Source organism: Hippoglossus stenolepis, chromosome 22, assembly GCF_022539355.2.
Source record: "Hippoglossus stenolepis isolate QCI-W04-F060 chromosome 22, HSTE1.2, whole genome shotgun sequence".
In the NCBI taxonomy this organism is placed as follows: Eukaryota; Metazoa; Chordata; class Actinopteri; order Pleuronectiformes; family Pleuronectidae; genus Hippoglossus; species Hippoglossus stenolepis.
This window is the reverse complement of record NC_061504.1, coordinates 14,371,194-14,388,489: the sequence shown is the minus strand read 5'-3', so window position 1 is coordinate 14,388,489 and position 17,296 is coordinate 14,371,194. Positions and strand designations below refer to the sequence as shown.

The following is a 17,296-nucleotide window of genomic DNA, read 5'->3' as shown; positions in this document are numbered from 1 at the left end:
TACTGAAGCTAATCACCAGCGGCCGAGCCCTCAGTCAGGAGCCAGGAGCCACATCCGCCTCTATCCGATGTCTTTGCCGTAATCAGGACCATGTAGGACCTGGCCGCCTGCCACTGCTAAAGCAGCAGACGCAGCTCCAGATTTATTGTATTGAGTTGGCCCAAATAAGCAGACACAGTCCATTACACCGCCGCCATTAGAGCCGCAATTGATCCAATTAAGTTGGCGTAGAATGAGGGCGGCCGGTCATCGAGAAACACGTCAAAAATCCTTGAAGAAAAGACATGAAGGGCGAGTGAGGGCTACTTTATCTTGGGTTGTTGTGTGTCTGTGCAGGGTATCACAGGTATAGAGCCAATACACACACACACACACACACACACACACACACACACACACAAGCTCACAGATGCCAAACTGCCCCTGAACATTTCCATCTCTCTATCCCTGTGTGAATATTCATATGATCTTCAGACAAGTTGCATGTGTCCTCATTGAAGGTCAGAACACAACACAGCTGAGCCATAGCTAAAAATTTGTTGAGGTGTGTGTGTGTGTGTGTGTGTGTGTGTGTGTGTGTGTGTGTGTGTGTGTGTGTGTGTGTGTGTGTGTGTGTGTGTTTGCATCCGACTGAAGTAATTAACAAGCTGCACATTCATGCGTAACATTTCAGTTTGTATTCACTTATCCCCCCCCCTCCTTCTGCAGGAGCTGCCTGAAGGCCAGGACCTCGACGGGTGAGAGAAGCAGACAACAGAGGGAACGAACAGACTGACTATGGCGTCCATAGCGGAATACTACGCCGGCAAGAACGTCCTGATCACGGGGGCCACGGGCTTCATGGGAAAAGTGCTGGTGGAGAAGCTGCTGAGGTCGTGCCCCGAGGTCAAAGCCCTCTACATCCTGGTCAGACCCAAAGCCGGGCAGTCCATGCAGCAGAGGGTCAGCGACATGATGAAGTGCAAAGTAAGTCATTTTCCACCCACTGTTCCCCCACAGGAGAATAACACCATGAAGAGGTTTCACAGACACTCCATGGATAGGATGATTAAGATGATTCTTGTGGTTTTGGTCATTACGGTTGAAAAAGAGATGATCGACCTGCACTGCGCTGGAGAGTCGACTATTAAAGCTCGAACCGTTTATCCAATAATAAGTTTGAAAGAAAGAAAATTAAACAGCAACAAAATTAATGGATCAAAGTCACTTATTGAGCAAACACAAGAAACATTTGTGTGTTTGCGGCTCCTCACATGGGAGGATTTGTGCTTCTCAAAGTTAAAGATGATGATTTGTGATTTCTTTTAATAAATGAATAGTGATTTTATCAATCTATTTATTCTCGCTCCGGATCCAACATTTAATCACTCGATACTCATTCCAGTTCTTGAAATTAGGCCTGAATTGATTATAAATCTAATACGAGCACGTGCAGGTCGTTGGCTGAGTTTTCATGAGTGCAGGGATTTCTCTGGTAATGAACTCAGTGAACGGAGCCTTTTTTTTAAATAGATTTTAAAGACGTGGTGTCGGATCATTACATAGTCTTGCATAGCAACATCTTTAACTCTAGATAAAGACGATAAAGGAGAATATCTTTGCTGCTTGCACCAGCAACAACGAGAACACTGAGGGCTGCCCTTCTCTTTGAAGAAACTCAGAATAGAATCTCACATTGTCAATCAAAGCATCGGACTATTTCTGTGTTGTTGAATAACGAAGAACACAGAATAACAATGTGAATGAATTGTACCGGAGGAGCAGAAGAAAAGGTGACGATGATATTATGCTCTGTCGTCTGTTCTGTTGTTTGAACAAGACAAAAGTTACAGATTATAGATGAGTCACTCACGTCTTCACCGAAATGTGCAGTGGTTATGATTTAGTTATCATGTAAAATATGAAAAAGCAGCACAAAGAGAGATGTGTTAAATCATCGCAGCAGCAGAAAATAACCCGATGACGTTCAGTGCTCAGACTCGTTCATTCAAATCATCACTCGAAACCGGGGATTGTTCAAAAGGCTTTCGCGGTTTTCGGCGTGTTTACAGAGCCGCGGAAATTTGCTTGTGAATTATAGCGGCAGCGGCAGCAGCTGTTGCCATGGTGACACAAACTTAATGACAGCTCGGTAGATTCCGACAGTTCATCTCCGGGCTTCAAAGCGAGAGACGCAGAAGAGTCGGAGAGCGACAGGGACGACTCCGAGTGAGGATACTGAAAGGACGAGTGACCTGCGGGGTTGTAGCAGGAGCAGGAGGTGAGGATGAGGAGGTCGGACAATGAAGAGGGGAAGAAATAAAGGAGGTGGATGGGGGGGGACATAAGCTGAGGGGAGAGAGGTAAGCTCTAAATATGTGATGTCAGCTGTATCAGGCCGAGCAGCGAAGCATGACTCATCACAAAACGAACTGGACTGAATGAAGTGATGTATCGACAGCGGAGCGAGTCGTTGATCAGAAGCAGCAGCTGCGAACTCGCGTGCTCCTGCTCTTCGGGCGCTGCTGGCCTCAAACTGTCAGGCACACCTAAGAAAATCACACCTTCCCTGTTTCGCCCCCACTTCTCTCTCGATCTATTTTTACTGCTCTCGTTGAACTCGGTGCTGCGCTCGTTGCTCTGCTCACCGCCCGTGGGTCTGACCCTTTGAATTTAGCCTTTTTCTCGTCTTTTCACATCTGTAAACTTTCACGGAACCTCTTTCACCGTGTAATGAATTAAATTCTGTGGCCTCGAGGGAAAAATTAAAGTGAGAATAAAACTTTTTTTGATCGCCTGCATCTGTTGTTAATTACATGTCAACAGGGTCACGCTGTTTTGCTCAAAGGTTTTTCAGTTTACTGGTTCAAAACCTTTTACTGTCCTGATACTGTACAGATGCAAAAGGCTCCCTTCCTTTACAGAAGGAAAGGAGAGGGAACATTTAGATATGACATTATGACGTAGAGTGCACAATAAAATATATAGAATTACCCAGGTTGTTAAATGTACTTTATCTTGGACTCTGGGGGCTTGTAGAATTATCTCTCCTGTTGTACAAAGTAAAAAAAAAAGGAGTAATTTGATTATGTCCGATATATTTCTGTCAATCGACTGATCATTTTAACCCAATAACAACATCCTAACCTGGATTAGAGCAGTGATTGTTAATCCTTACTAAACCCAAATAGGATGAGAGCAGCTCTGTGTCAACAATATCAATACACCAAAATATCACAGAACTCATGTTCCACAAACGATTACTCCTGTTCTAAGTATTTAACCCACTTCACATTCACTCATGGTGACGTATGATTTTTCTGCTGAAGGTCTTCGCGGTATTTCCCCCCCTCAACAAATTTCCATTGGATTTGGCATCGCTCTAATAGTGTCTGCTATCAGGGCAGCGCTTGATGCTCTGCCAAGTACAGACTCACTCAAGCTCGGGCCCCATTCAGAAGTGATGTCATTCAATTTCCACGACCTGGCCTCAAGTGCCAATTGGTATTCATGCGGGTCCCGGGATCAGTATTATACTGTTCAGAACTAGGATAATTCATGGAGGAGAACAGTGGTTTTGGTCTCTCGAGTGAGCCTCCTCTCTCCTCCTTCAAGCCCGGCCCGTATCTTTCTTACCACCTGTTGCTAGGTAACAGCCGAGAGATCTATCCCACGGCGCTGCCCCGAGCAAGAAAAGGACAAACCGATAGGAATCTCATTGTCTGCGCATCTCGGCTGCACTTACTTTGACATTTAAGCTGCGTCCACCTCTCTGTCCGTCTGTCTGTCTGGGCGACGCCAGCAGCCCCGGCTGTGGTGCCAGGCACTGAATGGCATGTCAGATCTTTTGATACAAGTGGGCTTCTGGGTCCACAGGGGTTCTCTCCCGCTGTGCGGCAGGATTCTCCCACCCTCAAGTGGACCGTTAATCCCTGCACCAGTCTTAACGTTTCATCTCTGAGGCCGCGCAGCATCTTCGTACTGCAGGACCGACTCTGTAGCTGGGAGCACTGGGTTCAGATGTCGGCTGGAGAGAGGTGGGAGGTGGAATCTCTGGTGGGAAGGACGGGGATGTGTGGAATTTTGCCTTCAAGGCAGGATCCTGATCAGAGGAGGGTTTACTGTGTGTTTACTGTGGAATGACTATTGATTACTGCTGTAGAGGATGTGCAGTGATCAATGTGGCACTTTGTGCTTCTGTGCATCAGCATTGACATCGTGTGAAGGCTCTTTAATAAAGTTTATCTCTGCAAAAACCATTAGATGATTGAAAGAAGATGAATGTAATTAAATAAAAACAAAAATTAATAAAATAGATGAATGCATCCCTAAATAAAACTTCATTTTCACCACTTCAAACCAAAAAGGCCACAGGGTCTGAATCAGCCTCTCAAATACTTTCCACCGTCTCCTCACGACATTCCCCGTTTGTCGCTGGTTGCCCGTCTGTGAGTTTAGCCGAATGTTTGCTCTCCATATTTGCTCAAACATGTTGTCTAATGGGCTCGGAGCAGGCGAGATGTTGAACCAGTCGTTTATTGAGCAGATGTTGTCTTGTTTCTTTGGCAAATAAGAGTCGGCTCCTCTTTTCTCCGCAATCGTTTTGATCCCTGAGGTTTTTATTCATCCCCGGTTTTAGGGGAGATCGTGGGATTGCAAAAAAAGCTAAAATATTTACTCTTTTTGTTTTGATGTCTAATTGCTTTTTGATTCTTAGTTGTGTATTTGTTTTGTAAAGTAGTTTGGCAGGAATGTTTGTGTGATGTTCTTCCTCTCGGTCTAATTTTCCCTCGTAGGTGTTGACGTCTTCTCACAATGTCAGAGAACAGAGAGATGATTGGTAGTTGCTGTGTTTCTGACACAGACGGACCCACCTCACTGACGTCCTGTGTATCAGACTTATAAAGAGCTTCATGCCTTAAATACCAGAGCTCAGCTGAACATGCGTCACGGCCGATGAGCCTCACCTGTATCTGTTATGTTCATGGAGTTAAAACAATAAGGGCGTGTTTGTGAATGTGTTGCATAAAAAAGTCTGGGAACTGCATTTCAGACACATGGATGCTCAGGAACATGCAGTTCAAAGAGTTTTATATATGTACGAGAACAGTTGCACTCACTCACCTTCTAATTCACTCTCAGGCTCCGGTTGTTACTGCTGAACAGTCCTGACGCAGGGCTCCTGCACTTTCAGCATTAAAGACCATATTATCCATTGATCACAGGATGTTTGTTCCACAGTCTGACGTTCGCTCTGTGTTGAGGGTGCAGCCCCCTGCTCAGTGGTTTCCAGTAATTTGCCCATTAACGCAATCTGATCCATCATAACTAGATGGTTGCATTGATTTCCTCTTGTTTGCATCCAGAGCCAAATCCGATCTTTCAAGATTTATTGATTCCTGCTGGCCTTAACGGGGCACCTCTGTGTTTTTCCACTTGTGGAGTTGATGGAATTGCTTCCTGAACTGTTAAAGCCACCTGAAGAATATATACGACTCAATCCTGAAGGAAGACGTTTATTCTGGTGTGTTTTATGCTTTAGGGCTCAAAAGATAAATCCTGGATTTAACGTGTGGCACAAGGCTTTGTTAAGAAGGCAACTTTTAGGGATGAGCGTGACTGAGGTGACTGAGCATTTTCTGTGTCTGGTCCTGTCCAGCGACTCCATGGGGAGAAGTTATTGCTGCCAGTCTGGCTCGCTGCAGAGCATCTGTGGTTGGATATCATGCGACGCAGCAGGCAAACAGACTGAGAGGCGACCAGTAGCCCTACAACTCCTCCCCGGAGACAGGGCCAAGGGGGGGAACCGATGTAATTAGGCCACAAATTAACTCCAGTTTATGAAACAAATTAGCACATTAAAACGTCGCTGGTGAAGTCATTACGTTTTAGCACAGACTCTCTACATTGGGTGGAGAGTCTGTCAGGTGTCTGCGAGTGACCACGAGTTTCTGTAGCATCAGTTCCCTCTGAGACCTGAAGGGCAGCACAACTTAAAGAGCCCTCTTTTTTTGTTATTTGGCATTTTTGGTATTGGATAATCGATACTGTGGAAATGGCTTGAAGAAGTCAACAAACAGATCTCAATGAAGTATAAAAAATTGCCTTTAGATTTTCTTGTCCCTGGATGATTATTTGCCCTTTAGTTGATGATGATTTTGTGCAGGTGGGTGTCATTGATCGGGTGTCCTGCTTTTCTCCTAAAAAGTGGGGCTGAAGTTTGGGAGAATGCTCGGGATCCGGTGGCAGGACAGACGAGACGCTGCTCTCCATATCAGAGAGGCTCGTGTTCATCAAGATTACAACCTGCTGCTGCTCCGTCTTCAGATAAACTCTGATACCAATCTGATGCAGATAATCAGCCCGAGTGACGCAAGTCCGACTCGCCTTTTCTTGTCACAACGACAATCGATATTACGTTCAATGGAAAGGTTTCACATCTGAGCCGGTGGGTGAACGGCAAGATAACGACAGTTACACAATTCGAATGGGCTGCTGTGTAACTTGGGCTCTTGAGTTATCCAACTCTTTTCAGACGAACTATGGCCTGATGATTATCTTCTCTACCCACAAAGGGTGAAGCAGCAAACACTCAAGTCCGGCTTAATTCTCAGAAATGAGGACTTTGCTTTACTAGTGTAATCGCACCAACTAAAGGTTTGGACATAGACTTGACTCTGTAAGGATTTAACTTGAAAGCATATGGACCTGAAAGACGTCATCAGGTAGACCGTGTTCAACCAAGGACAGAGCATGACTTTTAAATTTATAAAACTTGTTTGTCATCATGTTAAATGGTGATAAAAATGTCAGTATTGTATTTACAGCTTGTTTCTGGAGCGTTTCAGTCTTGTCATTGTTTAATGAGAACACAAAGACCTGCGGCTCACACCGTAAACTCAGCCTCATTTCTGTCCTTTTGCTCTTGGAGGGGTTATAACATTCTCCTTGGCTCGGCATGACGTTACTGTCTGAGGGACTGGAACGCGATGCCACCAACATACCGAGCGCCAGGCCCAGACACTCCATTACTGTAAGCCTTATTCTGCTCGTATCGATTGGTTTGAAGTTGAGTTGTGTACAGCGAACGCCCAGAGCCAGACATGAGAAGACCGTCCATTTTCATTAGCTTGCTTCGATGAGGGGTTCTCCTAAATCCTGAAGCTTTGATTTAGGGCTGAATAAAGAAAGAGCAGACAGTGTCTCTTTTTAAGTGGACCAGTAATGAAATGTAACACCATTAGTAGACGGTGTTTACCTTTTAAAGAGACATATTGTGCTTTAGCAGTTTCATATCTCAAGTGCAGGGGTCGGCTCTTTAGCCTCCTTAACATTTAAAATCTCATTTATTATTTTTGTAAAAGCCCAAAGTGATCGTACATTCTCTCATTGTAAAAACACATTTAGTCAAGTCATTGCTTTGGACAACAGCCTGAACCTTGAGATTTTGTCTTGGCCTTCGTAGCTAGTCTCGTGTTTTCTTCATTTAAATACGCGATGTCACACGCTGCACATTCACATCATACACGCCTATTGGCTAGTTTAAAATGATGATCTTGACTATGAGAATAATGTGAGATAAACCTCAACAATTCTTCCAACGTGCACATTAAGTTTTTTTTAGTTTTCTTTGCATCCCAAAGCCTAAATACGATTCAGCATCTTACTGATCTCTAGCTCCGACTGAGAGGCTGTTTCGCTCAGCAGCAGTGTTGAAATGTGCAGTGACATGCGCTGGTTAAATCAGTTTTTATGCCTCTGGGAGCCTCTGAGGGGGGAGGGAGGGAGGGACAGGGCTGGATGGAAGACAGGGTGAGGAGGAGAAGAGGAGATGAACCCTTTTTTCCTCCTTAATATGCCGAGAGCCCTGGGGGGTTAGTCACGTCTGTCCTTCTTCACAGCTTCCCACGAGACGCTTCGCTTTTCTGACTTCTCTCGAGACGAAGCATTTCATCCTTAGCATGGGGCCTTGTCTCTTTTTTTGACAGATGGGAAAGAGAACGTGGCTGGTGTCAGAAAAAATAATAATTATCCACGGTTCCTCCATTGTTTCCTCCGTGTTTACTGTGCTGTATTGTGTTTTTAGAAAAACAATTTTCGGGCTTCTTTTGTCAGGATTCCTGCTCACGTCCTATTATTCGACTAATATAGACTGTGCGTGTCAGGAAATGGAGGTCAACGCTGAGGGTGCAGCTGTTAATTGCTTCTGTCTGACACACTTTAGTAAACCTTCCCTAGCTACAGTAACATTTTTCCGGCATGTTCATCTCTGATTGGTGGTGTCTGGCTTCCTCTGCCAGTGTGACCACCGACAGTGTTGAGGATGAAAGCCACATCGCAGACTCTTATATTTTAAATGAACAAGAAGAGAAAACTGTTTCGTTGGGTTTCCCTTAACTTTTTAGCCTCCTACTCATTTCTAGCTCTTTTTGTCACTGTCATGAGTTTGGTCCGCTGGGGGGGGGAAGGTCTGCGTGAAGGGGGCTGTGATTACAGTGCAGCCCAGTTAAAGGGCAGTTAGTGAGAAGAGAGGCTGTTTAAATGACATCTCGGGTTGCTGGGCTGAAAGGAAAGTGCCATTAGTGTTGGGTTTCTGTGAAAGTCCGCGGAGGCGATGCATCGAGCGCTCACGAGGGACGACTTATTGCTCTCAGCGTCCCAAAAAATGGCAGCGTCCAGTGCAGAGAAAGGACAAAGAGGTGACCACGTGTATTAGCCACCATTACACTTTAAGCAAAGGAAAGTCACTGAGGAGAAGTGACTCTACAGACGACCTTGATTCTTGCTTGTTCAAGAACACGACTTTGTTTGTCTCGACTGCAAGATGCAAGACAGAAACGCTTGTGGCTGGAAGGCAGTGGGGATGTTGTCCTCGTCGCAGAGCGTAGAGGAAACGCGAACTGGTGGACCATTGTCTCCCGGTACAAGGCGGTTAGCTCGCAGATGCCCGTGGGCCGGGGGAAGGGTGCAGTGGTAAATGCGAGCGGTGGAAGGCTGGCACAAGACCGCTTATCATCCAAAGAGCCTTTCTAACAAAACAATGCCACAATCCCACAATGCCATTCTCTGCCTGTGTCCACAACAAAGAGCCCTCTGAAGCCCACTTTCTACAGCCTCATTCACCCCCGACCCCTCTGCACTGTCTCCCCTCTGGGTCAGTCTGTAGTTTAACTCCGGATCATGGCTCCTTCATAAACATAATCCTAGTTAAAAGTCGTGCTGCTCTTTTTCTGTGACTAGTGGAAATAGCTGAGGGAGAATGTAGGTTTTATCTGTCAAGTGCCCAGTCAGTGATAGCACTGCGAGGTCGTGAATGAGGGGTGTGTTTCTTTGTGTAACACTCAATTTGCACAAACTGCAGTTGCAGAGCTGATAAGAGTGAAGTGAGCAGCTGGCCAAGATATGAGAAACCAGCGTGTGGCCCCACTCCCCACAGAGCTGGTTTTACAGCCGGTTTACAGGCAGAAATGTGGCAGTTGTATTACTCTCTATACCTAAAGGCGTGAATCACTGCAGTTAACATAGATGAATATGATGATAAACTATTGCACTCCTTCAGGTTGTAAAACAGGATCCTACTTGATGTTGTACTCAGCCTCAACTGACTTTAAATATTTCTACTTGACAAGACAAGACTATGTTCCTGATGTGGTTCGTCCTGTAGATCTAGTTTTAAAGTCTTGTACAAACTGCACCAGCGACAGCTTCAGTGTTTTGGAGGGTTCAAACATTATCAACCGCTAAACAATATTTTCTCGAAAAGCTTGAATAAGAGCTCGACTTAATGTGGTTACAAGTTTCCTCCTCAGTCGAACCAACCCTTGTTGTTTCCTCTCTGCTGTTCCCCGGTGTTGAATTTTTAAAGTGGTTTTGGTTTCAGCAGCACTCTCAAACCTCATGAATGACAATCACACGACCAGAGGGATGCGTATCAGCGGCTGTTCCTCCACGACCAGTCTTTGCTATTCTGGGACTTTTTAAGACACGGTTGATCCCCAAAAGTCCTCGTCAGTGACATCTTAGAAGAAACTCTTTGTAACTGATGCTGCTCTGTGAGGATTATCACTGTGCACTTACACCTGATGTGTCAGTGACAGATACAGTGGGTCACGGGCCACGTTAACACAGAAGAGTTCACGTTGGCTCTTCAACTTTCCTGAAGACGTCCTCAGCAGACGACCCAAACACTTTGGGGGCTACTGACAAATCTGGTTGGTTTGTTTTTTGCTGCCGGGCTCAACACCCTGAGGAGGAGGTTGAGCTGAGGTCATGAAATGACATCAACAACTCAGTGAATCATAGTGAAGAGAGAACACGTTGTGCAGAATGTACAAAGAGGGACAACATGACTGCTCAACATTTCTGGAACATTCAGGTGAGGGGTGGTGTCTAGGTATGAGCATGCAGGAGGCAGGAGGCAGCCATGTGGTATAAAGGTATAAAAATAAATTACGTGTTTTTGTTTACAGCACATCGACCCAACCGTCGGCCCTTATCATCAAAAGCCCTCGAATCTCGTTGTCTTTCCAAGTTGAGGTCTTCGTCTGTGTCTTCCTCATGTGTAGCTCCTCTTTTTCATCCTGAGTTATTTGCAGTTTTCCCGTTTTGTGTCTGTCGCATTTTAGAAACGTCATCAACACGCCGTCTCGCTAGCTGTGAATTTCTCACAAGGGCAATTTGCGTTCTTGCATACGGGAAGATGTCTGGACTTCAGTGCATATCTGAGAGCAACTTACGACTACAACACACAATGATTGGGCTTTTTTGGAAAGATGAAAACTGAACACTGACTGAATCTCTTCCTCTTCTTCTGCGGCCGCTCTCTGCAGACTGCCGGTCTCTGACTGCCAGCTGCTGCCATAGAGCAGAGGGATGTGGGGGGGGGACACTATTATTTTTGCATTACATAATAAAAGCAGTGCTACGCTATGATGCAGAAAATGTTGCATGCATAAACCCCCTCCCAGCCGAGTGGGAATGGCTCTGGGTTATGACTTTACATACTGTACATCAGGATTTGTGCCTAATATGGGCAGCGTTTGGAAAAGAGAGGAAGAGCATAACAAAGCAGAAGAGACAGATGGGGCCACAGAACATGAATATAAACAGATGTTTGAAGCTGTTTAATTCAACGTCTGTCCTCTTCAGGAAGAGAGCTCTGCTTCCTGGGACATCTGACACACACACACACACACACACACACACACACACACACACGCAGAGCGGCAATTTCATAACAGAGAAAGCACACACGTTGATGCCAATCCCTTCGCTTCCCCTCACCCTCGTTCTTCTTCTCATGCCATCTCCTACCATGTATCTGCACAGTGTCTTTCTGCACAGCTGCCGGAGATGTCAGCCACGCCGGCGGAACAAAAAAACTGGCGCCACTCTTTGGCGGCTCCTGATTGGAGCTGCACGGAGGGGGAGGCGTGACGCAACATGACATCTCCCTGACTTTCTCTGCTGCCTTTGGTTAGCGTCTCCCGATGCAACACTGTGGGGTTTCATGTTGAGTGCTGCAGGGGGACTGTGACGCGGCGCTCGAAGCTCAGCAGGGGGCAGCGGGGTGTCGGGCAGCAAGGGCGCGGAGTGAGACATGAGCTGGTAAATCTAGACGAGAGGTCGCCTAATCTGGAATGCCTGCAGCCCCCAGTGAGCAAACAGGTGGAATAATATCACACAAGCTGGGCTTTGTGTCGGGTCACACGTGCATCATTGTGTGAACTGGATATTTAGTGCAGGAGAAGTGAGTGTGATGTGTACACACCAGTTGTGAGGACTTTTTGAGGAATGAGTGTGCAAACATTTGTGTTACTAAGTTAAATATTTGCTAATTACTTTTAACTGTACATTAGTATTCGTAACCTTTGGTTGGGAGGTGTTGTTTGGACAAAATGAGCCATTTGAAGACGTCACCTCATTGGTCCACTGTTGCAGCACTACCTCTGTACGACACGTGCAGCTCCTCTGACACACATTTCTAATCTACCTGACTACAGAAGCCTTCATTTACACAAATACACCCAGTTTCTCTTAGTTGAATGAATAATAAGGCAGATAAGTAACAAAAGGTCGTGTCAAGGTCAAGGTCAAGTCAAATATTGACCTCATTTGAATCATTTTAGCTGTGCAATCAGTCATTAGCAGGTCAGAGGTCATGATTCTCACGTCTGTGAACTGTCTTTGCTAAGACAGTCTGCAGGAAAAGCTGCCGAATGATCCTCCTGTGCCGTTATTGTTTTCATAAAAATAAACCCTGACTCGCTCCACAGATCAGAAACACGTGTTTGTGATATTACAACTTTAAGGATGATTTTTTGCCAGAGGGGAACTGGCAAAGTTACACATGTGCTGTGTTTGCTGACTCGAAATCATCAAAATTCCTCTTCCAGTGCTGAGCTGTCACTGCTGGAGTCAGTTTTTACAGTTGGGCCTCCAGCTCTTCTGCAGTATGCACATAATTATAAGTGGCATATACATTTGCTGCTTTATTTATCGTTGTGCATTACTCAAAGCTGCTTGTTAGCAAAATGGCTTGTAAAAATGATGTTTCTCTGTGTGTGCGTTTCTGTTTTGGCAGCTTTTCGACCGCGTGCGGGAGGACAACCCCGACTTCCACCAGAAAATCATCCCCATCAGCAGCGAGCTGGTGCAGCCGGGCCTCGCCATCAGCCCGGAGGACGTGGAGAAGCTCAGCGCCTGCATCCACATCGTCTTCCACTGCGCCGCCACCATCCGCTTCGACGAGCCGCTCAAGTGAGGATTCACACGGATTTGATGCATGAACACAAACCCCCTCGTCAAAGCTTTACCATCCCTCCTTCATATGTACACATAAAACACACATCTCTCCTTTCTGTCTGCACTGTTTTCATCTTCTAAAATATTTTTTATTCCGTCTCTGTGCCACTTGCAGCTTTTTTCATATTTCGCTAAACCAAATAATTTACCAAAGACCTGGATAACTTTCCGTTTTGCTGCGTAAACGTTCCTAACAGCAGGAAGCTCATGTCAATAAACGTCACCCCAGAGGATACGCAGCTCGCCGAACTGGCTGCACTGTTTTATTTATCTGAAGCAAAGAGGAAGCAGGAGGGTTTACAAAGCAGTAAAGTGAGAATGTGGAGAAATCTGCCATTTGTAATAACATCAAGTCTCCTACTGTTAAATCTGTCAAACAATAAATAGTTTCCCCTTTATTTTTGTAAACAACACAGAGCATGAATAGCTTGTGTGATCAACCCTGAATATTTTAAAATTACAAGACAATAAAGAGCCATGTTGGAGGATTAACCAAGATTATATGTATTCATGGTTCCCAGAGGATGAGGTCTGAAGACTTTGGTGATCTCCTGACATTACGTCTTACTCCATGAGGTCGACACTTTTGGTTTTGAGTGGGTCCTTGACCGATATTTTGGAGAGTGATGCCATGCTAGTTTTGAACAACCTGTTGTCATCAAAGACTCGTGTGTCTGACCTCAGCTGTAGGAATTTGACAATGGACAATAACAGGAAGCCTTTTAATAATTTCCATCCAGTAATCAAACAGAATTCCAGGGAATGTGGAAAATGTTGAATAAATCTGTTGATCCGTTTAACATCTTCCTCAGCTCTCTTTCTCTCTCTCTCTCTCTCTCTCTCTCTCTCTCTCTCTCTCTCTCTCTCCCTCTCCCTGACTCGTGCTCGCTCTCCCTCTCTCTGTCACTTCACCCTCCATATCTCTCTAAGTGACCTTCACCTCCCTCTTTCTTTCTGTTCACCCCTCTTCTTCCAGCGTTTCCTCCCCTCATCTCTCTCTCTCTCTCTCCCTCCTGTCATCTCTGGGAGTCATTACTCTGCTGTGCGGAGGCCGGCAGCTTTGTAAGCAGAGCGGAGACATAAATCAAGCCACTGCAGCGTCTCTGTTTAAGGTTCGAGACTCTTCAGGCTTTTCAGTCCGACACCTTGGCTTCTCTTTATCCTCTGCACGTCTTCATCCACACTTAGAAGATAAATCCTGTTTATCCGAACCTGGATATTATTTAAACAATTGGACAATCATTGCTATCTCGAGTGTTTACATTGCAGCTCACGATGGTAATCTCTGAAATTTCACTCCAGTGGTGCTAAGAGGAAAAGATATTGAATAATGATTTTGTTGTCGGAAAAGTGAAAAATGTCCCATCACAACTTCCCAAGACGTCGTCTGCTGATGTTTAGTTTTGTCCGATCAAGAGACTAAAACCCCAAAATATAAAATGTACTAATAACTATCAAATGAGACAAAGAAAATTAGCAAATCCTTATAGGCTGAAAATGATGCTCAAATTATTATTAAATTATTAACTATTGGAAGATTATTAATTGTTGCAGATTATCATTATGTTTATTTTTGTTTACATCAGTGGTTCCTAAGGTCCAGTGTCAAAAGATCGATCTTAACTTCTACTGTTTATTTTATAAGTAAAGTTTTATTGAGAGTTAAACATTAAACTTATTTACAAGAAAATGGCAAAGATGAAGCTTTTTTTTATTCTGAAGATAAGTTATTTCTTAACTTGGTGAACTTCTGACGACTCGGATCTATTTAGATTCATACTACTGGTTTAAAGGGGTTATAAAAATATAAACACCATGTGACTCTGCCGTAATGTTCTTTAGATCTAAGTCACGGATTCAATGAGAACAGTGTTATCATATCAAAACTAGAAGATTAAGACCCAAGCTGTGACACAGTTGTGATAAACTTAAGTTCGAAGGTGGAATCTTCAGATAAGAAATGAATAGTTCTCGACTTGTATCCTCTGACTCATCAGAACAGCACAAAGACGAGGCTGATGAGTCAGATGCAGGAAGCGTTGGAGCGCAGTGGTGCTGACGTGAAAACCCGGCATATGGTCCCAGAAGGTGGCGAGCAGACGCCACGCCAACACACACACACAACTCATCCTCTAATAACCAACTTCACTCGCCGCCCGTTAACGAGCTGGCACCACCTGAGCACATCTGATTCATGCTAGTGGACCCGTCGCCCACGACCGAGAGGCACCGTCCATCTGCGGCTCCGCCCACACACACACACACACACACACCTCTCACACACACACACACACACACACACACACACACACACACACACACACACACACACACACACACACACACACACACACACAGAACCAGAGTGTGTCCTGCGGTGTCTGGTTTAACTGACCCTGGGTTTTTTCTTTCTGATGCCTTGAGGCTAAACGGACCGTGTGTGCTGCCGCTCCACTCTGCTGCAGAGCTGGTGCACGTCACAGACCCAACACCAATGCAGACGTTTGCCGTATATGAAGTGTGTTGGTGTGTCGGTTTTCATCCCCTATGATTTTTCTTTTCTCAAATCGTTGGGAAATAACTAATGCAATGTATTAATACTTATGAATAGTTTCGGTGTAGTTTCTAGTTTTACTTCCACCAAGGGGGTGATGTTTTATGTTACACAAAAACGACAGAATATTTTTGACTCGTTTATTGTTTTTCTTGAGCTTTTAAACCTGTAATTTTCGTTTATTGAGGCAGAGAAATGGGGAAATGCTCAGTTTGATTCCCTAGCTCCAATCCGACAGAATGATCAAGTCAGCTATTTGTGTTTAGGTCAAAATCCCAGGTACACCTCCACAAACCAAATCATTTAAAACAGATTGTTCAGAGGTGTGAGGAGTTTTAAAAACTGTTGATTGTGCAGCTCTGTGCTCTCTGGTGTGCAGGAGAGGCTGAAAACTGAAAAATAATGATGAGACCAACACATTTATTAAAAGAGCAGATGTTTACTCTCCTCTGTGTGGTTTCACACCTCAACGTCCCCTCGTGTCCTTCTGCTCTGGGTCACAATCATGTTCAGCAAATTCAGATTTGAGTGAAACACTTGGTCAACGGCAAATGCAAATGTTCTTACATGCAAATGCTCAGACTGAGATAGTAGCAGTCTGAGTGTGTCAGTCACACACACACACACACACACACACACACACACACACACACACACACACACACACACACACACACACCATTTAATAGCTTTTCCCCTACACACACATTTCATCTCAATCAGACATGCAAACCTTTCAACACCCACACTCTGACTCACTTGCTCACCCCTTTCCTCCCTCTCTCACACACACACACACACACACACACACACACACACACACACACACACACACACACACACACACTATTTAACACTGCATGTGCCCTCTCTCCCGGCAGACACGCCCTGCAGCTGAATGTAATCGCCACGCAGCAGCTCCTCAGCCTGGCCCACCAGATGCACCACCTCGAGGCCTTCATTCACATCTCCACCGCCTATGCAAACTGCAACCGCAAGCACATCGATGAGGTCATCTACCCGCCGCCCGTCGAACCCAAGAAGCTGATCGAGTCCCTCGAGTGAGTGGAGGAGGGACGCGGAATCAATTCCAGTTTGGTTGCATTCACGCTGCGAGGGATGGAATGTGAAACTGATAATCTTCCTCAAATATTTAAAGAGAGACAGGTTGTATCTGCCCTCAGGAAATATGTCAAAGATGAGTAAAGCTGTACAACAGTTACTTTACTGATATTGAGGAATAAAATATATATTTTGCTACAAAGCCAAATAAAATATTAGTTTCTCATCAATATGTAATATTTACTAATCATAAAATATATGAATAGTTCAAAATCATAATAAGATGAAATACAGATATGTGTTCTGTTCATTGCTTCATGTATCTGACTGTGTATTGAATTTCCTTGTCAGGTGGATGGATGACAGCATGGTGCGGGACATCACGCCGCGCCTCATCGGCGACCGGCCCAACACCTACACCTACACCAAAGCCCTGGCCGAGTACGTGGTGCAGCAGGAGCAGGACAAGCTCAACATCGGCATCATCAGACCCTCCATAGTGGGAGCCAGCTGGCAGGAGCCGTTCTCTGTGAGTCCACTGAAATCAACCACTTTCACATATCACACTGTGACATGAGAACAGGCTCGTTCTGCCGCGTGAAGATTTCTAGAGCCCTCCTTGTTAAGTGTCCTCCTGGGGCAGTAAAACCAATGGACATGAGATATTGATCGACGTGAAGCTGCTCGGGTCAATTCCACCCTCCTCTTAAGTGGCCCAGGATTGAAGCTAATTGGTTGATAGTAAATTAGGACGATTTAACTGAGTCGGCTTAAATCCACCCAAATAGCTGCTGGGACGGAGAAGTAATGGTGGAGCAGCAGAAGGAGGGAAGGTTGAGAGACCAGAGAAGTTTATGTGAAGTCTGATACGTCTTTTCCACCAGGATGGATTCGGTG

General features: G+C 45.1%; 1 protein-coding gene across 4 annotated transcripts in view; it reads left to right on the top strand.

Annotated features, from left to right (window-relative positions):
- si:dkey-97m3.1 (fatty acyl-CoA reductase 1) overlaps positions 1 to 17,296 on the top strand; it is a 39,497-nt gene that overhangs the window by 14,253 nt on the left and 7,948 nt on the right. For all 4 annotated transcript variants that reach the window (XM_035147560.2, XM_035147559.2, XM_035147561.2 and 1 more), the window contains exons 2-5: positions 709 to 966; positions 12,563 to 12,738; positions 16,219 to 16,398; positions 16,751 to 16,928. In XM_035147560.2, the coding sequence (XP_035003451.1) occupies positions 778 to 966; positions 12,563 to 12,738; positions 16,219 to 16,398; positions 16,751 to 16,928 (723 nt within the window). In that variant the 5' untranslated portion in view covers positions 709 to 777. The remainder of the gene's footprint in view (positions 1 to 708; positions 967 to 12,562; positions 12,739 to 16,218; positions 16,399 to 16,750; positions 16,929 to 17,296) is intronic.